The 22670-nt window shown below is 39.4% G+C and overlaps 1 protein-coding gene across 4 annotated transcripts in view; it reads left to right on the top strand.

Annotated features, from left to right (window-relative positions):
* ACOXL (acyl-CoA oxidase like) overlaps nucleotides 1-22670 on the top strand; it is a 348364-nt gene that overhangs the window by 12496 nt on the left and 313198 nt on the right. For all 4 annotated transcript variants that reach the window (XM_077843324.1, XM_077843323.1, XM_077843322.1 and 1 more), the window contains exons 2-3: nucleotides 9001-9097; nucleotides 19787-19870. In XM_077843324.1, the coding sequence (XP_077699450.1) occupies nucleotides 9001-9097; nucleotides 19787-19870 (181 nt within the window). The remainder of the gene's footprint in view (nucleotides 1-9000; nucleotides 9098-19786; nucleotides 19871-22670) is intronic.

The raw sequence follows: 22670 nt of genomic DNA, 5'->3' as shown, positions 1-22670 counted from the left end.
AGTTTTAGAATTTAATGTATGTGAAATCACACAGTATGTTCACTCAGCATATTTTTGGTGGTATGCTAATTCGATTTAATCTTCTATAGCAGTGAAAATGAATGATTTACAGCTACGGTAGACACCAAAGATGAATCTTATTAGCCGTGTTGAGCAAAAGAAGTGAGACACAAAGGAATACATAAGGTCTAATCCCAGTTCTTAAATATTCAAAAGCAGTCAAAAATAATTTACAGAGTTCCAAGTCATGAGAGCAGCTAGCAGTGGGCAGGAGAGAGGGAGTAATGATTGATAGGGAGACTCTGTGTGCTGAGATTCTGGAGAAGGGTGACTCTGTGTGCTGGAGATGTAATGTGATTCTCCTTGACTTGGGTAGGGATTGTACAGGTGTGTTTTCCTTGTGAGAATTCATTAGGCTATAATTTTATGAATCGTGCCTTGTTCTTGGTATATTACATTTTTATTAAAGTGTGTAAAAGTCAGATACTAGTTCATGCCCATCAGTTGTGTGTGTGTAGGCATGAATACACACAAGGCATGTCATACAATATTGTATTATCTATTGATAATCTATATCTATTGATTTTGATATCTATTGATAATAGATAATCAATAATCTATTGATAATACAATGTGTATTATCTATTGATAAGTAACAGATTACCTCAAAATTTAGCATCATAAATGGTAATGTGTATTATCTCACCTGGTTTCTGTGGGTCAGGAATTTCAGAGCATCTTAGATAGGTGGCTCTGGGTCTGTCATGAGGTTGCAGGTAGGATGTTGTTGGTCAGGTCTGAAGTCATATAAAGGCTTAACTGTGGCTGAAAGATTCACTCTCAACATGGTCCACCCACATGGCTGTTGGCAGGAGGCCTCAGTTTCTCCCTGTGTGGACCTCTTGATAAAGTTACTTGGGTGTCCTCATATCATGGCTGCTGGTTTCCTGAAGAGCAAGTGATTCAAGAGAGCTCAGCATAATGTTTTCTAGGTTTAATAGATGTCATGTATGTGTATCACTAGTACATTCATTATTATTGCTAAGCAGTATTCTTTTCCATGACTAAACAGGTTTCTTTCTCTGTTCTCTTAGTGATGGATACTTGGGCTGTTTCCAGTTTGGGACTATAATGAATAAAGGTGATATGAACCTTCTACTATAAGAATTTTGTGAGCATTTGGTTTCTCTTCAGTAAATATCTAGGAGTATAATTGTTAAATCATAAAGTTAGGTATATGTTTAATTTATGAGAAATTGACTGACAGACCTTTCCCCAAAATGATTGATCATTATATATGTTCGCAACAAATTATGGGAGTTTTGGTTGCTCTACATTCTTGTTAACATATTATTTTGCTATTAAAATTTTTTTTTTAGCCATTCAGGTGGGTATATGGTGGTATCTCATTGTGGTTTTCATTTCCATCTCCATGGTGACTAGTGTCACAGCACTTTTTTTGTGTGCTTATTGGCCATTTGTATATCTTCTTTTGTGAAATGTTTGTTCACATCTTTTGAGAGGACATCTATTTGTGTGTATCTGTGTGTGTGTGTGTGCATATGTGTGTGTGTCATTCACGCATATAGTTTTGTGTAGCCACCAATACAATCAGGACATGGAACTCTTCCATCACCACGGAAACTTCCTAGGTTTCTCCATTAGAGTCAGATTCTCCCCATCACTCTACCCACTGGTGACCACCGATGTATTCTTCATTGCTATAATTTGTCATTTTGAGAATGTCATAAAGTTGGCACCATATGTGATTTTTTGAAATTCACTTTTTTCCTACTCAACACAAAATCTTTGAGATCTCTTCAAGTGGTTGTGTGTACCAGTAGTTCACTCCTTTTTATTACTCAGTAGCACATTGTATGGCTATACCACACTTTGTCCCTAGTTGAGGGACATTTGGATTCTTTCTAGTTTTTGGCAACTGCAAATAAGGTTGCTATAAACATTCATGTATAAGTGTTCATGTAAGCAGAGAATTTAATTTCTCTTGGGTAAATACCTGGGAGGGGGATTGCTGAGTTATATAAATCTATCTTTAATTTCAAAAGATGCTGTCAAACTCCTCCAGAGTGTCCATACCATTTTTTATTCCCACCACCAACAAAGGAGCAGTCCAATTGCTCAGCATCCTCCTAAACACTTGATATTGTCAGTATTATTTCCTTTAGCTATTCTAGTAGGTGTTATGATTAGATTTTTATTTTTTATTTATTTTTATTTTGTAGTTAGTACCTTGTAGTTTGGTCTTGATTACACATGTGAGACTTCTCAGAGAGGTGTTTTACTCATGCTGGATGTCTACACCTCATATCTCGAATCTTATATATTGGAGATAGATTTGAGAAGAGAGAAAAATTATATATGTTAAAATACCAAAAAAACATTGTTTATGATTTCTACCCCATTGTTATACAAATAGCATCTGAGATGGCCTATTAAAATTGTTAAATGTGGAGGTTGATATTTAAAGATAGAAAACACGCAGATATTCATGTTGTGTAAGGGTTTAGAGAACTCGGGGAAGTGGGGAGTGTTCCTAAAATCCTGATTTTTTTCCCCCATTGTAGAGATTGTTACCTTTTTTATTGAAAAGTGTTAAGAATTTACTTATCCTTATTAAGCTAATCAGGTGCTCAAGCTTTCAGGAAGTTTCTAAGACTTCTTCACCTAGCTTTAATTTTTTTGTTGCATGAATACTTTATGGTGGCAGATCAATGAAGAACAATTGCCATCTAGTGGTCACTTTAAATGTACAATTTAAAATATCTAAAAAAGATAATTTTTTAAAAAGTCTTTTTAAAAGGTATTTTAATATGTTTCAGAAGTTGGAACACATAAAAAGGTAAAGTACTATTTTCCATTTGCCACATTTCCCCCACGTCTGCCCCTCATATGCAAAAAGTAAACACTGTTAGTAGTTTATGGTGTGTCCCAGAAGAGAATAAAAAAATAGCAACAACATATACGCAAGCAAATATATAGTCTCTTCCCCATCCCTCCCTCACTTTGAATACAGAATTTCTTTAACTTGGGTATTTATCAGTAACCCAGTTTTTCTTGAGTTCTATTTTATAGTTTTCTAATACTTTCTCAGTTCCTTTGGCCAGTGTGTGTATCATTGTGCATTCACTGTCCTCACCTCATCTTGCAGTAAGTAGGTCTTATTTTTCTGCATAAATTAATGTAAAATAATTATTCAGACTTGAGTCCTATGTGATGCTTTGTATCAGTATGAGCACGAAGCTTAATTTAATGTGAGATAGATGTGAATTAAAATTTTAAAGTAGATTAATAACAACCATTTTATCGAAAAGTTGCTGGAATGGAAACATGAAGAAAATAGCTAATAACTTATGTTTTAGAATCTTGTCTGTAAAACACACTTCATGGCATTCCCATAGGCTCTACTACCTACTCTTCATAGTGTGAAATGTCTCTTGATCCACATTTTTCTTTTTTGACTACAGAATTCGGTAATTAATAAATACTAGCTTATTAAAAAAGAGGATATATAGTTTGTATTACTCTATAACCTATATATGCTCCTTACATGTGTGAGGACATCCAAAGAATAAGTTTCTAGAAGTGGAATTGCTAAGTCAAAAGGTTGGTTCATTTGTAATTTTGGTAGATACTGTCTAATTGCTGTATGTATAAATTGGTACAATTTATATACTCCATTCCCATCTCCCCCCACCAGGCTAGTGCATAAAAGTATCTACTCTTCAAAACTTTGCCAACATGGTGTGTCATCATACTATCTGGATTTGTTCATGTAATAGGTAAAAATTGATATTTCAGTGTATCTTTACTTTGTGCTTCTTTTATCGCATATGACAGCAGAAATTTAAAATATATTTGTGAAAATAAATAAATAAAAATGTATTTGTGATATTTGTATCTCTTATTATGTGGACCATCTGTTCAAATCACTTGCCTACTTGTTGGTCTGTTTTTAATAAATTATAGGAGCTCTCTAATTAGGGAAATTGGCTTCTTTGCAACGACATCAGTAATAAATATTTTGTTCCATTTTGTCATTTGTCTTTTGGCTAGTCTTATTGTTTTGTCATGCAAAAGTTTTTGCTATTATGAAGTTACATTTATCATGATTTTCTTTATGGCTTCTAAATATTATAAACAGTTTTTTGCAATATGATTATAAAGCAGTTCATGTTTTATTTTAATACTTTGTGGTTTTATTTCTCCCACATATGCAAATCATTGATCTACTTGGAATTTATTCTAGATGTGGTGTGAAATAGGAATCTAACTATTTTTTTTCTCCCTGTTGGCTACCCCACTGGAACATCTCAATGTCTTGTTTTTTTCTAATAATTTGATGTCCTTCCTTTGTCTTTACATATATTAAATTTCCATAATAAGCATTTACTTCTGTTTCTTGACATTCTATTTTTTTTAAAAAAGGTTTGTTTGTTTGTTTATTTATTAATTTATTTATCTATCTATCTATCAGAGAGAGAGAGAGAGAGAGCAGGGACAGAGAGAGAATCCTGAAGCAAACTCCCTACTGAGCGCAGAGCCTGATGTGGGGCTTGAACTCAGGACCCTGAGATCATGACCTGAGCCAAAATGAAGAGTCCACTGCTCAACCAGCTGAACCACTCAGGCACTCCTCTTAATTTTCTAGTTTGTTCATTGGCCTGTCTGCCTATTTTGCATTAGTTTAATTACTCATCTTATCTGATAGAGATCATAGCTCTGCATATTTAGAGTTTTTTTCTGGGTATTTTTACTTTCTTTTAAGTACAAACTTCAAATCCTTTATTAGCATTTTTAAAATTTAGATCATATTGGATGTATAAATTAACTTAGGAAGAAGTTATTTCTTTACGGTATTGTCTTCCTATTAAAACATACAGTGGAGTGGGCCTGGGTGGCTCAGTTAGTTAAGCAACTGATTTTGGCTCAGATCATGATCCCAGGATTCTGGGATGGAGCCCCAAGTCAGAGTCAGGCTCTCTGCTCAGCGAGGAGTCTGCTTCTCCCTTTCCCTCTGCTCCTTCCCCCAACTCATGCTATCTCTCTCTCTCTCAAATAAATAAATAAAATCTTTTAAAAAACCCACATGGTACATATTTCTGTTTGTTCAAGTCTTTTCTTGTGTTCTTTAGGAGTGTTTTACAGTTTTATTCATATAAGTGCATCTAAAAGGTTTATTCTTAAGTATATTTTTCTTTTATTTTATAACTTTTGCAAGTGGAATCTTTTCTTCCATGTATTTTCAAACTGATTGTTTACATATCCATATAAAAGCTACTGACTTTCATTAATTATGTTTCCTGTCAAACTCTTCTTGTTTTCAGTAATTTTAGTTAGTTGTCTTGAGGGTTCTAGGTATACAGTCATATTGTATCAGTTAGCTATGATGCAAAATGTGGTGCTTCAAAACAATAAGCATTTATTATTGATAATGAGTTTGTAGGTGGCTGAGAGGTTCTTCTGATCTTGGCTGGGCTCATTGATGAAGTCAGCTGTGGATAGGCAGCTCTTTTGATCTTGACCAGGCTCCTCCAATTTGGGCCTTGCCTGGAGGTACGCTGATCTAGAATGGCCTTGGTTGAGATAACTGGGCTCTCCTCACATGTCTCTTTATATCTCTTGTCCACATGGCAAACTAGCCTAGGCATTTTCCTAGATTATTTTCCAAGCTTTTGCTTTTCTCAAATCTACCAGTATTTTATTTTATTTTTTTAAAGATTTTTATTTATTCATGAGAGAGAGAGAGAGGCAGGCAGAGACACAGGCAGAGGGAGGAGCAGGCTCCATGCAGGGAGCCCGATGTGGGACTCTTTTCCAGGACTCCAGGATCACGCCCTGGGCTGAAGGCAGGTGCTAAACTGCTGAGCCACCCAGGGATCTCCACTACCAGTATTTTAATGATGAAAACAAATCATGTGGCCAAGCCCAGACTGAAGGGGTAGGCAAGTATACTCTGCCTCTTTATGGGAACTACAGTGTCAAAGGGCAGGGATCAGAGGAGGTCTAGCATAGGGGCCATTAACACAATCAATGAAACATATGGATCATCTGTACATAGTTCTGTTTCATTCCAATTTCATTTTCTCTAATCTCTTTCCCTTGTCAAATTGTATTGGCTAATACTATCAGAGCAATGTTTAACAACCACCTCTTGTGCTTTTTTTTTGCAGAGCAAGATTTTGGATTTATTTATAATTTTTCTGTTTCCTAACTGACTAATTTTCTACTTTTCTTTTAATAATTTATTTTTTCCTTTCTTTTAATTATTTTTCTGACTTACTTAGTCATTAGCTTAGCAGGTAATACCCTACCCTGACACTCTACCAAACCTGTACACTCATCTACTAGCTGCTGTCAATGTTGACTGGTATCAACTCATAGATGAACTTCCATGGAATTGTCCTTGACTTATGAGAGTTACCTTCCCAGGAAATGGCTGAGGTTATACTTTCTGCCCATGACTGAAGGACAGGATGGGTCAATGCCATGGTGCCATTTATACTCCAGAATGTCCCACTGAATCAGGCTAAGGCTAGACTTTAGCTGAGCCCATATTTTACAAGCTCCCTGACACCCTGTGTGCTCTGAAGGCCTCCTGTCCTCACTGATGCCCAGAACCTTACTGGACACCTACATTGCCAGTTGTCAGTGGCTTGCTCTTTTTCTCTATTTTTCTTATAGAATCGTCTATGCTAGTATCTCTTTATTACTTATAATTGGATGATTTGAATATAATTGGATGATTTCTGGCTTGGCTTTTTTAAGAGGTTTCAGGGTTGGGGAGCCAGAGAAGCTGAGATAGTGGTCTGGGATAGTTCCTTTACACAACGTAGAGCCTTTTCCCTTCCCTGCTGCCACAGAGATAGGCTGCTTCTTTCAAACATGGGCTGTCCATGTGATTCTGCATGTTGCACTGACCCTAAACCTAGCTCAGGGACCAGCGAGCCTTCTTACTTGCCAGTTTGGTTTACCATTCCTGTCTTGCTGTTCCAGATCAGAGCTACAAGTTTTACATCTCAATGTGTTTACATCTTACGTTTAGAAAGTGAATTTTTACATGCATTTTTGAGAGTTGCCACCATTTGGCCCTTGTGCTGTGAGATCTCTTTCTGTGGTTCCTCTTGCCACTTCATCTTGCCCCAATCCTGCATCTACTCACACAGGTTTTGCTTCTACGTTAGTATCTGGAGAGTTTTCCTGACTCCTAGTTTCATTGACAATGGAATGTTTATTTTCTGTTCCCCTTAGGGAAAATGCTGATTTTACGCAGTAAGGCTTATACTGAAATCCCAACTAGTTGTTCTGAGATCAGGTCTATTAGCTGACTCAAAAAAAAAAAAAAAAAAAAAAAGGTTGTTCGGTTGGGTGATTTCTGTGTCCTTTCTTATTTTTGGGAGAGTGGGTGGGTATTTTTTCACATTCCAGGATGAATGGTAAGTTCCCTTGGATTTTTTTGTTATCTGCCAACTGAATGGTTGAGAGAAAACTAGGATGATTGAATTGGTTCTTTCTTGGTCTGGGGCAATTGGCCAACAGGTATTTAGGAAAAATGTTTAAATGTGAGACACTGCACTGGTCCTGAGGGGCTACACAGTTCAAGACTTGGGACCCTACACCCATACAGTTTGTATTTCCTGTTGGAAATGAACTTTATATAGGGATAATATGTGTGGCATGCTTTTTTGGGACATACATGAGAACACTGTCTCCAGGATCTAGTCATGAAACTATAGGAATCAAAGAAATTTAGGTTCAAACACCATTTAATGGGGTATACTGTCTCTAGGCCGTGGATTTGTGCTGATACTGTAAATACAGATCTAACACAGTTCCTGCCCTTGAGGAGGAGAAGGAGGGGTATGGGTATGAATAGAGTTTTATATTATTGAGCACCTGCTATATATATGCAAGCACTGGAAAAAGCATTTGAGGTGATGATTCTTTGAGTTATATATAATTATTATTCTCATCTTAAAGGTGAGAGAACAGAGGTACTGGGAGGCCAGGTCTCTTGATGTTGGTTGCACATTGGTGACAGAGCCAGGAATCAAACCTGAGTGAGATTTCTTCCAGGCTCAGGCTATACTTTGCGTTTAAACATTTTAAGTGACAGAGTGGAACTTCCCCCTCCTGTGTCAGTTTAAGTTCATTGAGAAGCAGACACCAAGATGGGACTAGATGAGCAAATGATTTATGGGGTGGGGAGTGGGGGAACACTCAAATCTGTGAAGGATGATGGGAGGGAGCTAGAGGAAGGTCAGGGGGAAAAGCTTCAGAATGTGTGTAGGCAGGCCTGACACCATGAAATGAGAAAGCAGAGAGGGCACAATGCTGTGATAAAGTCTCAGTGGGTCAGTGTGGGGGTGGGGGTGTCTCCTGGTATAAGTTGCCTATTGGGCAGTAATTGACCTAATCTAGAAGCTTGCCCTACTCAGTCACCACCAGCTGGGAACAGCCTGAGAGGAAAATCGCCTGGTGTGAATGCCACAATTAATTCCGAGCTTTGGCAGCTGGAGGTTGTTGGAAAACTCTGCTCCCTACTGTGGGTGCTCTTGAAGGATACTCTAGGTGACATTTCTTATGGCTGCTACAGTCCACCCCTTGTGCCACACAGATCACTCCCTCCTCTCCCATCTCCCCAAATGCTGCTCTTGAGTCATCTCAGAAACATGAAAATCTTTTGCCCCTGCAGAAGGGATGTTGAAGTTTTGTTTTAAGGTAACCCTGTCAGGAACTCCCTTCCTTCCTTCCTTCCTTCCTTCCTTCCTTCCTTCCTTCCTTCCTTCCACGTTGACCCCACTGTATTGAACACATGGCCTGTGTGTCCCACACAGCAGGTCTTCTTTGACATGCAATATTGCAGTATTGCACAGGAGATGTAACAAAGTTGTCTGTTCTATCATATACCTTGGTCCAAAGACTCTACTCGGAGTTACCACGTCGATGTCTTAACACCAACTGTGTATCTGTTCTTCACAGGTATGATTTAAGTCTGGATGAAATGAGAGCTTTGACATTTCAGAGAGTGAAGTTTATCATGGGTCTCCCTCTGTTAAAACGTGCAATTCAGGAACAGGTAAGCTTCATTATTACTTTGCTGTGATGTGTATTGAGTAAGAGAGAGAGAGAAAAAGATTTTATTGTTGTTTTGTTTGCTTTTGTGACTTGTGGAAACATGTTTATTTAGTCCCAGGGAAAACTGTCATCAGTATGGGGGAATGCCTTCTTCAGCCCCCTTTTTTCTGCCCCATTCCCCAATAACTTAATTGATCTTCTTCCCTTGCCCTGCATATTCACGTCTCCCCAGATCACAGGCTAGGGGGTAGGGGAATTAGCAGAAGTAATGAAATATATGTTCACAAAACAAATATTATTGGGGGCACAAAATTTAAATATCTGAGAAATGTAATGAACTAATTTTATAGGCTTTTAAAGCATTTAGACTTGTCAAAATGTATGAGCTTGTTTGTCTACACATTGCCATTCTAAACTCAGTTAAATTATTTTAGTCAACTTAGCCTCTTTAAAAAGAAAGAAGAAAGAATACGTGATTAGAGAACTCTTCCATGATGCAAACATTAGGAGCTATGTTTTTAACCAAGTTTAAATTGATTTCCATTTCATTCAGCTTCATGGCTTCCTTAATCCTAACACTTTAAACACAACGAAACAGGGGCTCCTGTGTGGCTCAGTCGGTTAAGTGTCTGCCTTCAGCTCAGGTCATGATCCTAGGGTCCGGGATCCAGCCACATAGTGCTCTCTGCTCAGTGGGGTGTCTGCTTCTTCCTCTTCCTCTGCCCCTCCCCTTTGCTTGTTCTCTCTCTCTCAAATAAATAAAATCTTAAAAAAAAAAATTGAAAAAACCTACAATGAAACAAAACAAAATTCCTGGTTAGACCCCTAGGAGAGGATCTTGATCCAAGGATAAGCTTCAGTTTGTAGATAGCTGAGGAGTGGCAACTATCCAGCAGGGAGCCCGGCTCTCTTCCTTCCCAGCACAGTCTGTGAGGAGAGAGTCTGAGGACTGAGGTAGTGGGAGTCTTCCCTATTCAGGAGGCCACTGAAGGCTTAGTTCTCTGTGGAATATAGATCAGAGCCAGTGAGAGTGTGGTGGGGGTGAGGTCCATGTTTGAGAGTAGATCACTACCCTGTGTCCCCGCTTTGGTTGGCTGTCCTGAATGAGGCAAGGACAGAACTCAGCATTTTCTTGTCAAAAGGCAGAGCTCTGGCACCCCCTGTTGAAGTAGTGTAGACCCCTCCAAGGTGCCTAGGGCATACTTAAATGGAGAGGAAGAGAGGAAAACACCCACATAATGTGCCTGCAAAGCCTGAAAAATCATTTCATACCAAGCAGTTTGGCAAAGTGGTTTTCAAGCTAGTAAATTGTCTCTTGATAGAACATACATTTAGAGCTGTGAATACAACCAATAATAATAATAATAATAAAAACCACAAAAGACCTCAACCCTTTTTGTTCAGCCACTTTATGAGAGTCTGGCCTCCAGGACATCTGGCATGAGGCTGATTGGAAGGTAAAATCTTGACATGTGGTCAGTCTCCTGGACTTTTAATCAGTTCAATATGTCCATGGCTTAACTTAGTGTCAATATTCAAGATGAAGGTTGATCCTTTAATGAAGTTTACTAATTGCTGCTTATCCCACTGAGTCTGAAGGATTAGCCTGTGTAGTCTTGCTCCTTATGAAGCTGTTGATCCCTGGATCCAATTATCTTCCTATTTTTGTGGTTCCCTTCGTGGTCTGAGGCAGCCCAGACAACTCTGTCCTGGATGATTAGGTGTAGTTCCTGCAGGAGCCACAGGATTGGCCCTAGACAATCCCCCCAGTCTATTTCTGTGAATTACTTCAGCCTATCTGGCGCTCCTCTCCGTGTGAATTCGCAAAAGCCAATGAACCTGAAGGAAATTAAACTAGTCGGTCATCAGTGTGGCAGGCTCATCTCTTTGGGTGGATGTCATGAAACTCAGCAGCACATCTGTGTTTGAAGGCTCTCAAATTCCACCCTGTAAACAGCTGGAGGAGCCGTCCACATCCAGTAATTCTAGAAGAAGTGTTACATGATTCATTCTGCCTCTTAATAAAAATATTGAGTCATGGCTGTACTGCCTGTTCAGAGAGCGTTCCAGGTTCTTTCTACCCTTCCCTGGCCCCCATTTCGTGTTGCTGTTAGCTTTTTGTGGATGATCTGATGAACTCCAAGGCAGAATGCTGTGTGTAATGTGTAATGATGATGTTCTCAAGGACAAATGAGGAGTGAGTCTCATTCGTCCCAGATCTCTATGGACAGTCCATGGGCCAAGAATAAGCCATTAAAATATTTCCACTCTGCGTTTTCCCCTCTGCCATCTGCAATAGATTTGAGATGTTCTAATAATTTCAAAAGGAAAAACAATATCTGAGTGTGACTACAGAGTATATACACATGTGTGTGCACACACATAGTGTAAACATCATTGCATCTCGCTGGTTTTTCCCACACCTGTTTCCAGTGATATCACATTTGTGCCCTTCAGCCAACTGTCTTCTTCCTCTACGAAAATCCTGGGTGGGTGGGTGGGGAAGTCACTGCCTCCCTGTATTTCCAGAGATGGGGAGACAGAGGAGCCAGGTGGGAGATCTATTGGAGCTTACAGAGGCTGCCCACCTGCACCAAAATCACCATAACCAATATAACAGCTCAGACTTCCTGAGTACATCTCTTATGCCAGTCACAGTGCTAAGAACTTTAAGTGGATGATCTCATTTAATATCCACAACATCCAGAATGGTATTCCCATTTTACAGGTGAATAAGTTGAAAACCAGTAATTGGTCTGAGGTTATACAACTAGTAAATTGTATATATAACTAGTGGAACACAGATTTAAGCCCAGCTGGTCCTGCTTTCTGAGCCTGCTTCAAGCTGGTGGTTCTTGCCCTCTGGCTGCACAATAGCATTGCCTGGGGAACTTTCCAACCTCTGCTGTCCGGGCTTTCCCTCAGGCCGATCAAATCAGCATTTAAATTTCTCAGGTGATTCCGTGTGTGTCCTGGCTTGAGTACTACTCTCCACTCTCCTTCTTTCCTGGTACTCTACCATCTACCTCGAATTTTTCCCATTCAGCATTTGGTCTCTGCCAATCATGGTTCAGGGCTGACCATCCCAGCACTTCCTTTCCAGGAGGAAGACAGTTGGGATCAGGCTATTCCTGGCCAACAGGAGTGAGGAGTGGGAGGAAGATATTTGAATAATGAAGTACCCATTCCATGACTGACACCCACTTACCCCCTCCCCATCATCCTCTCTCTCACTCTGAGTTCTGCTTGTCCTCATCCCCATGATCCACAGGAGTGTTGGGCATGGCATATCATTATTATCTAAACCAGTGGTTCTCAAAGTATGGTCTAAGGACCCCTGGGGTACCTAAGACCCTTTCAGGTACTATCTGAAAAGTGTATTTACAACTATATATGAACAACACCAGATTTTTCATCATAAACTTCAACCAAAACAACATATGGCAACAGACTGAGTGTAGAAACAGAGAGTCTAGCTGTCTTTCATTAAGCCAGATGCTAAAATAATTTGTAAAACAGTAAAACAATAAAAAAAAGTAAAACAATGCCATTCTTCTTATTGATTTTTTGGTTTGGAAATTATGGTTATTTTTCATAAGAATTATGAAAATTATGTCATGGGTATAGTGTTATTTTTAAGTGAATAAAAATTTTTAGAATTCTTAGTTTTAATTACAAGTATGGCAAATTGATAGACATAGCCCACATAAACAAAAGCTCTTTGGAATCCTCAATAATTTTTAAGAATGTAAAGGGGTCCAGAGACCATAAAATTTGAGAACCACTGATCTAAATCATCCACTGTTTTCTCAAATTAGCTTAAAGGGGAACTGGCAGGAGATTTATATTTATCATACTATAACTTTACATGGCCTTATATTTATATAATGTTTATTATGGTATAATTATTATTTCAACCAGAATTTTAGTCTCAGTTTGGGATGGTTTTTGTTTTTCTATTTAAAGAACTACCAGGTGAGTGATCATATCTAAAATGGAATAAGACTCTGAAGTCAGCTCACCTTAGAAGGCATTTGGAAATGGGCAGAATGGTTGCATTCCTAATTAACCCCTAAAAAAAAGGAGCAGCCTTTCCCAGGAAGTTACACTGAAGCCATGGGTGTGTTGTGGAAAAGGAGCTTAGTAGAGAATATGCCAAGCAGGTGCGTATGTCTTCTTTGCCACTAGCCCTTTACACCAGCCCATCCCACCAAGGCCTGCTTTGCTGCCCACAAGAACTAGTGCCAGTCCTGATTGGTCCTGCAGACCATGACCAAGTACACTTCCCCCACCCCATCCCAGTACTGGTTCCTGACCTATTTTGAGCTCTTGGCTCTAACACCCTAGCCTTGGCTCTGCCCTTGGCCCTCTGGCTTCTGTTTGTACTGGAACCCAGGCTTTTCCTAGTGGGCTGCGACAGGCTGCCCCTGGCTCTTGGTCTTGTATGCTGCCTTTGGCAGGAGTCCCTGTCCCAGCTCCAGCTCTGCAGACTTGGACTCTGGCCACTTGGCCAGCACTCTAGCCAGGCCAGCCCTGGCCACAAGGGATGCCGTGGAGGATGTGAGCAGAGATGACAGGACAGAGTGGCCTGTTTACAGAAGTTCCTCTGTGTAGATTGGCAGCTGAACTGAGTTGTCATCTATCATGGCCACAGGAATTACTTGAAAGAGCATGACAGGGAGTGAGTTGGGATCCACTCAGAGACTCTAGGGTAGCCAGAATCCTGGTGTTCTTTATTTACTGTACTGTAAACAATTTGGCTTAATGAAAACTTCTTATTTTCAGGGTTAATTATTTTTTTAAAAATTTTTAAAGATTTTATTTATTTATTCATAGAGACAGAGAGAGGGAGAGGCAGAGACACAGGCAGAGGAAGAAGCAGGCATCATACAGAGAGCCTGACGTGGGACTCGATCCAGGGTCTCCAGGATCACGCCCTGGTCTGCAGGCGGTGCTAAACCGCTGCGCCACTGGGGCTGCCCTTCAGGGTTAATCATTATTCTTGCAGTGAAATGTGTAAAATAACAGTAATTATTACTGACTATAATTTCCTAAGTCCCTTCTATGTGCCAGGTGAGGCCATTCACTCATTTTACAACCATTTATTGAACACCTACTATGAGTCAGGCATTGTTCAAGAGGCAGTGATCCAAGCAGACAAAAAAATATCTGTATTTATGGAGCTTATATTTTAGTCTGGGAGAAAGCAGACAATAAAATAATAAGTAAATTTGTGGGACATCAGATGGTTGTCAATGCTGCAGAAAAAAATCAAACATGGTGAATAATAAAATTATTGGAAACACTTAAAAAAATCAAACATGATAAACTGGAAAAGAAGTGATATTATCTCTCTTCACAGACAACATGGTCTTAGATGTAGAAAACCTTTTTATGTTAAAATTAATGTAAAACAATGCACTTGCCATTAACCTATAAGTAAGCTCATGCATTAAGGTGATCATCAATATGATACATTCATCATTACATGCTGTCAATATTGATAAATTATATGATTACACTAATAATAAAAAAAATTTCCAAAGCAGGCAGGAATTTAGTAGGAAGCATCAGCTGTCAAGAGAAGAGGTATTAAATTTAAGGCAAGAATTTGGAAAATCCTAAACTGTCAGGCTACTTCACTGATGTTGTAAAGGGAGAAAAAATATCCTTAGGCAGAGCCATGGGAATGTCACCTTTCATTGTTCCTGGTATTGGGCTTTCCTGGAGTGGTCAAGGACCCTGGGGAGAGCAGAAGTATAATGGCTCCATCTAGCCTTTGTTATAGACTTCTCCCAGTGCCCTACTGTGTGGCCCCAGCAGAGGAAAAGCAGAGAGTAAAAAAAGACTGATGTGGAGGCCATCGTTAGATGTTTGGATTTTCTTGCAAAAGTAACTGGAGTCATTGGAGAGTTTTCACACTGGTGGCTTGTGGGGAAGCAGGGAGCCTAGCATGATGCTTATTTTTAAAATATTATAGTGCCTTGATCACAGTTTATAAATTGGTTCAGAAAACATATATGGAAATGCAAAAGACCTGAAATTGTTAAAGCAGTTCTGAAAAAGGACACATTTGGAGGACTTCACAACTTGATTTCAAGACTTATTATAAAGCTACTCAAGATTATGTGGTATTAGCATAAGGAGAGACAGATCGATTAATGGGACATTATGGAGAGTCCTGAAATAAACCCATACATATACAATCAATTAATTTTTTTTAACAATGTTGCCAAGGCAACTCAATGGGAAAAGAAAAATCTTTTCAATGAATAGTTCTGAAACAAGTAGTTAAATATACATAAAAAAGCTAATCTTGATCCCTATCTCATACTACACACAAAAATAATTTGAGATGTATTATATACCTAAACGTAAATTCTAAAATTACAAAGTTAGTAGAAGAACAAAGGAGAATGTCCTGACTCTAGGATGGGCAGAGGTTTCTTAGAGAGGACCCCCAAAATGCTAAACATGTCAAAGAAAAAACTGATAAATTGGTCTTTTCAGAAACTGTTTTTCATCAAAAGACATCATTAAGAGAATAAAAGGGCAATCCAAAAACTAGGAAGAAATATCTGCAATGCATTTATCTGAAAAAAGTTATGTCCAGATACAAAGGATTTGTACCCAGAATATATAAAGAATTCCTAGAGCTCAATGATAAAAGACAAGCAACCCAATCTAAAAAATGGGCAAAGGACCCGAACAGACAATTTATAGAAGTATATAAATGGCCGATAAGCATATACAGATGTGTTCAGGATCTTTAGTCATCTAAGAGATGCATATTTAAGCCCATAATGTGATGACATTACACTCCCTCCAGAATAGCTAAAAATGAAAAGATGCACACTACTGATGAAAATGCAGAGAAACCAGAAGGCTTCGATATTGTTGGTAGCAGTGTGAAATTGTATAACCATTTTGAAAAACTGTTTGCCAGTTCCTTACAATATTAAATACAGACCTACCCTTTAAGCCAGAAATTGCATTCCTGGGAATTTACAAAAAAGAAATGGGAACATATGTCCACAAAAAGATTTTTACATGAGTGTGTGTATCAGCTTTTCTCATAGTAACCCTAGACTGGAAAGAACATAAATGTTCATCAGTATGAGATTGGGCAAACTGTGGAATATTCATAGATGGAAGACTACTGAGTCATGAGAAAGAACTACTGACATACATAACACCATAGACACTTTATTTGCATGAAAGGAGGCAGCCACAAAAAGGTACATTTTGTGTGATTCAATTTATGTAAATTAAAGAACAGGCAAAGGCAATGGATGATGATAAAATGAGAACAGTGGTTGCCTGTGGGGAGTGGGGACTCTGAAAAGGTGCATGAGGGCACTTTCTAGGGGAGATGGGAACATTTTATAATCTTAATTGGTGTAAAGGTTACGGGTAGATAATTGATCAGAATTCATGTGCTTAGGCTCTGTGCATTTCACTATATGTAAATTTTACCTTAATAGTTATAAAAAAAGATCATGATGTCTGATGTTTGGGGCAGAATAGAAACAGGGAGGCCATCTGGGAGGCTGTTATGATAGTCCAGGCACAAGATAGTGGTGGATGTATGAAGTGGCTAGATTTGGGATCTCTTTACAAGGGAGAGTCAAGGACTGGTTAGTCTAGTTAGTCCATCTAGGGCCTTTAGAGCTAAGGCCCTAGATGACTGAATACCTGAAGCCCATTTATTTTATTTATGTATTTTACTCTGACCCCTTCTCTTTCTAAAATAATTTAAGGCTAATTATAACAAAGGATATGTATTTGATAAGACTAAGAAAACATAACTAAAATAGAAAATTGAAACCAGAAGGTAGAAGAAGCAAATAAGTCAGTTTGGGGACTGATAATAGAAAACTAAAGATCAGGAAACTCTGTCCAGTACCCTTGGCTGGGGCTGCAAACGGATTACAAAGAGGGTGGTGAGGGTCTTTTATATCAGAGAAATAGATGGCTCAAGCAGTGCTGAGTCAAGATGATTTTAGTTGAAGAAGAATATATGACTTTTGGAGACTCTCTGGGCTTATAAAACCAAAATTGTATATTTTTGTAGAGAGAGGCAAAGGCAGGCAGAGGAAGAAGCAGGTTCCTCGCAGGGAGCCTAATGCGGGACTGGATCCCAGGACCCTGAATCACTACCTGAGCCAAAGGCAGATGCTCAACCGCTGAGCCACCCAGGTGCCCTAGAACTTGATTTATAACAGAATATTGCATCACAAAAAGCCTGATACATCAAGTGCTCTCCAAAGAAATAGGGGATATTTTAGGGAAAACTACCTTCTGTCTGTCTGGGACAATCTATTATGCAGAAATATAAATAGCATGGGTATAATTTAGGATAAAATACAAGCTTGAGCATATTCTCCATAATTTATGGAATTATCATTTAAAGTTAATACAGACTGTCATTCTGACATGGGAATTGGATTTGGTTTGAATATATCAAGTCTAAATAAAGGCAGCTATTGATACGTAGAAATACTGCAAAAAAGTATATAAAAATACATGTTGATTATTTATTGATCATTATCAGTACAGACAATTTATTAGGTTATCAACTGAATGACAGGGGAAACTTGTCAATAATAGACATTCTTTAATTAAGAACAATTAATGAATCAGAAATGAAATAATTGAATAAAAGAGAATTTAAGTGTGGGGAAGATGTTAAAAATATATGCCAGTAAGGCAGTCAAATCCAATTAAGCCTAGTTTTAGTTCTGGAACTTTTGCTGGACTTCTTTTTTTTTTTTTTTTTTCTTTTGCTGGACTTCTTAAAATAGACCAGTCCAAATGAATGCTTAAATCACCATCAGAGAACTCATGGCAAACTCATATTGGCATTGCCCATCAGATCTAATAGCAAAGATTGCTGTCTCGTGCAGAGACTGGGGAAGGAAAATAATCATCATAAATAATTCATAATGGACAAGATGGCTAAGTTTGGGGTTGATTCTTTAGCAAATGTGATTGAATTTATTTCAAACTGGTGAGGAAAAATGACCACAGTTGGACAACATTAATGACAAAGGCATGTTCTTGCATCAACAGTATAAATGGAAGGAATACAATATGAAGAAAACTGTGAACAGTTGGGGATTCTGAGGGATTTACTTACTCCTGATGGTTTACGTTTGGCCACAACAGAGCAGGTGGTTTAGGATAAGGAAGGGTTTGTTGTAATGATGTAGTATGGAATGACTCTCAGGAAGATCACTTGCTCATTGGAATGTGTTGATGTCAGGTGCCCTATGGGGATGAGGCTGATGGTACAAAAAAGGGGTGCGGTGGCAGTAAAGTCTGGACCACCGAGAGTCACCTGGGGCTTCTGTAAGCTTAATTGTGAGGCGTGGGGGCAAGATGTCCATATGAGGAGCCCAAAGATCTTGTTCCAGGTCCTTGCTTTTCTATTTACTAGGTGATCCTGGTTGGATGAGTCTGTTGACCTCCCGAGTCTAGACTTTTCTGTTACATGGGATCTGTACTTCCTTTCTTGCTTAGCGTCTCAAAGAGAGTTGTGAGGATCCACAGGACAGAGGATACATGGGCCATCTGAAAAAGTCTGCACGTATCTGCTACAGTTGGTTTTTTGTTTTTGGTTTTTTTATTTGCTGGTAACTAACTCTCCAGTGTGAGCTGAAACTGGAGCCAGGCAATGGTTCATGCTCAAGCTGGAGTTATTTTAAGAAATAATCAATACAAGATGCATTGGGTTGGAGCCACTGTAAGAGTCATAAATCTTGACAGTCTTCTATTTGATAAAATTAATACTGTTTGAAAGAAACATTGTAAAAACCTGCAGGAGGGGAAAACCTAGTGCGTTCTGGGGGAAAGAGCTTAAGCCATTGTGGAAACTGAGTCACTCTAGGAAGACTGGGTGACCATCCTGTTGCTGGTGGGGCAGTTTTCAGGCACATGTCCACACAGGCACGCACACAGGTGTGCATGCACCACACACGTATACACACACGTACACAAGGGCAACAGGTACCAACTTTGTTGGCTGGGTCTCAGAAGACTGGAGAATAAGGCCGCCTAGCATTAATTCCAACAGTGGATAATTGCAATTTGCGCACTCAGGGGCCTACCATCTTCTAAGGAAATGCCGCCTGCCTCTGAATTTTAAACATAAGACAGCCTCGGGTTTTTTGCCCTGTCTCATTTCTAGCTGGTGAAGAGTATGCTCTCGTAGCCTTGGGATTGGTTTTGGCTGTTGTGTACAGGCCTCCCCTGTTGGTGGGAGCATTGGTTATGCGCCAGCAAGCCTCTGTTGCTAGGCAGGACCCGTGTTGCTAGGCAGAAGCGTGGGGGAGGGTGTCAGACTCCGGGGAGCTCACGGACAAACTTGGTTGAGGCAGCACAAGGCACGAAGGGAGCCTGTCAGGACCCTGCCTTCTGTGGGGATGCAGCCGGCTCTCCTTGTATGCATGTGGTCAGAGACCGCAAGGCCACGTTAAAAAAAAAAAAAAAAAAAACCAACAAAACTGGATGAAAACATTTATTTCAATAAGGTCATCAGAGTATTTCTAATTAAAAATTGTTTTTATTGTGTTGAATTTTTATTATAAAAGTAACATAAGTTTATTATAAAAGATGTTGTTACATTAAAACGCTTCATTAATTTTAAAACCATAAGGAAACCTTGACATTGGGTCTGTCATGTTTTCAGGCAGAGAAAACAAAGAATTTTGTCAATCGAAGCCTGGTCATAGGAGAAGTCCTCTCCACAGCGGACATGGCCACAGGAGTGAAGGTGAGAGGCTGTGGGCACCGCGCCCTTCATGAGCTGATACTTAGTTTTAAATAACCAGGAGTACAAAGTAGAACCCTGTAAGTATCAGATGTTTACTGGAATAGATGTCTGTAAAATGGTACAGCGTACAACCCCCCCACCCCGACTTCCTCTTTAGCCATTATATTCAACCTCTTGCTCATTTGTTCTTTGCTTTTCTTTTTGTTTAGTTTTATTGCACTGTGTCAGACAATTATTTTCACTTGTTCTCATTTTATAAAAGCGGTTTCATAGTCATTCATGATTTAGTTTCTTCACTGAAATGTTATCACTAAGGTAGATCTGTACTGTGGCATGCCACTGCATTCATATATTTTTTTGATCTTTTTATTTTGAAATAATAATGCTCACAGAAAGCTACCAAAATAGTACATAGGGTTTTATGAACTCTTCACCGAGTTTTCCTCTGTGGTGACATCTTATATAGCTGTAATGCAAGGTAAACCAGGAAACCACCCCTGCTACAGTACTGTTCTAGTATGGTGCTAGACTACAGACCTATACTACAGACCTTCTTCAGATTTCACTAGCTTTTACATGCACTTCAGTGTGTGTGTGTGTGTGTGTGTGTGTGTGTGTAATTCTATGCAGTTTGGTCCCATATATGGAGTCATATGACCACCACCACAATCAAGATCTAGAGTTGTTTCATCAGCACAAAGGAAGTTTTAGTGCTACCCATTGGCACCCAGTCCCCACCCTGTTCCTGTCCTTTGGCTACCACTAACCTATTCTGTCTCTATAGTTTCACCATTTTAAGAATGATATATGGATGGAAATTCATCTGTTTTTCATATTCCTTTATGTGAATTTGCTACAACACATGGAATTCTTAGACTTCTCCATTTTTGTTGTTCATATGGGTATAATGTGGTATTGCACTGTGGGCTTGCTTTGCGTGTCCCACCTCACCAAGAATGGTGAACAGAAAGTTCAGCCGGTGTGATGGCCATGGCTCATCATGGTACCCTAAGTCTCCAATGGAGGGTCATTTGCATTGCCCTGCATATGCTCTCTTTTCCTTCCTTGGCAACTGTGCCTCAAAATAGGTCCCTGCATCCAAACATTCAGTCCTGATGTCCCCAAAGGGGAGAAATAAGTAGAACACGAAGAGAGAATGAACAGACAGGAAGCCAGGTCAACTGTTGGTGAGTCCAAAATGGCAGTTATTATTTGTTTTGCAGTGTAGATATTTAAAAATGGGTAGGAATTAAAAACAAAGAAAATTGTTAGTTCATCTGTGGTGAAGGCACCCACCAGTAGGTCCTTTGGGGGAGACTGGTTTCCATGTGATTTCAGCCAGGCAGGGTCTCTTCCCTCCTACTTGGGTTGGCTGTGGCTTCCAGACAGAAGAAATTCAGCTTAGATGCAACAAATAGATTCCCTTAGAAATACTAGAGGTTCCTGGTCTAAACTCATGATCCTCAGTTTGTGTTGTTTCCATATTGCTCTCTACTTCCTTTTCAGCAAGCTTGTGGTAGGTAGGATGTCCATGCAGAAATCACCATTGGGTGTTCCAGCATTCTAGATGGGGAGCTGTCTCCTTGGCATCTTTGGGTCTTACACTGACCCTAGTGCATAGAACTGCACCGGGAATGTTTGAATGAATAAGGGAGGGTCAGCCTGTGGTTTAAAGCAGACTTAAACATTTCAACCACTTGCAATGTGTGGATAGTATTTAAATTCTGGTTCAAACAAACTGTAAAGAAAAACTATGTACTAGTTGGGGAAATATAAACATTGGATATTTGGTGATATTAAAGGATTATTATATTTTTAGGTGGGGTAATGATTTTAGGGTTATATTTTTAGAAAGAGTCTTTATCTTTTACAGATGTATGGGACATAGTTAGGGATGAAATGGCAGGATGTCTAGGATAAACTTCAAGATTATGTGGGGTATAGAAGGGGAAAGTGGATTGGGGGAAAGATGAAGCAAAATGGACCATAAGCTGGTCATTGTTGCATTCATTATACTCTTGTATTTTGGTTGAAATGTTCCAAAATAAAAAAACTTGTAAAAAAGTTTTGCTCTGTAGTATCCTAGAAGAAAATATGAATAGATCTTAAGACATAGGTCTTGGGACACCTGGGTGGCTCAGTGGGTTAACTGTCTGACTCTTGATTTTGGCTCAGGTCATGATCTCAGGGTTGTGGGATCGAGCCCTGCATCAGGCTCTGTGCTCAGCAGGAAGTTTGCTTGAGATTCTCTCTCTCTCTCTCCCTCCCCATTTTCCCCTCCTGCCCAAATAAATAAATAAATCTTTAAAAAAATAAAGAAAGAAATAGGTCTTTAAAAATGCTACTGTGATCATGTCCCTCCTTTGCTTAAAACTTCTTTCCCTTATGCTTATAGAAGCCCTCCTATTTTTGATATGGTCCATGGGTCCTTGTGTGGTTTGGCCCTACTCACTTCTCCAGATACCTATTGTCTCACTTTGTCTCCTCCTTAGGGGGCCTGACATCTTGGCCTTCTTTCGTTTCTCGCATCCACCTTTGGACCACTCTTGCCATCACCCTAGAATGGATTTTTCCCTCTCCTTCACCTGTCTGATACCTGCTCATTCTTCAAGTCCCAGCCCAACTGTCCTCCCCTCAGGGAAGCCTCCCTCAAGTCTGAAATTTAAATCCTATCTACTCGTCATCTGTCTTTGAACCTTTGTACCTTACAGTTGTTTGTCACAGTATGTGCTATTTTGATCTTCCGAATTCATGTGTTTGATTGATGTATGTCTCTTAGCACCACTAGAGGGCAAACTTC

Source organism: Canis aureus, chromosome 12 (genome assembly GCF_053574225.1).
Source record: "Canis aureus isolate CA01 chromosome 12, VMU_Caureus_v.1.0, whole genome shotgun sequence".
Taxonomy (NCBI): Eukaryota; Metazoa; Chordata; class Mammalia; order Carnivora; family Canidae; genus Canis; species Canis aureus.
This window is presented reverse-complemented; position numbering and strand designations above follow the sequence as displayed.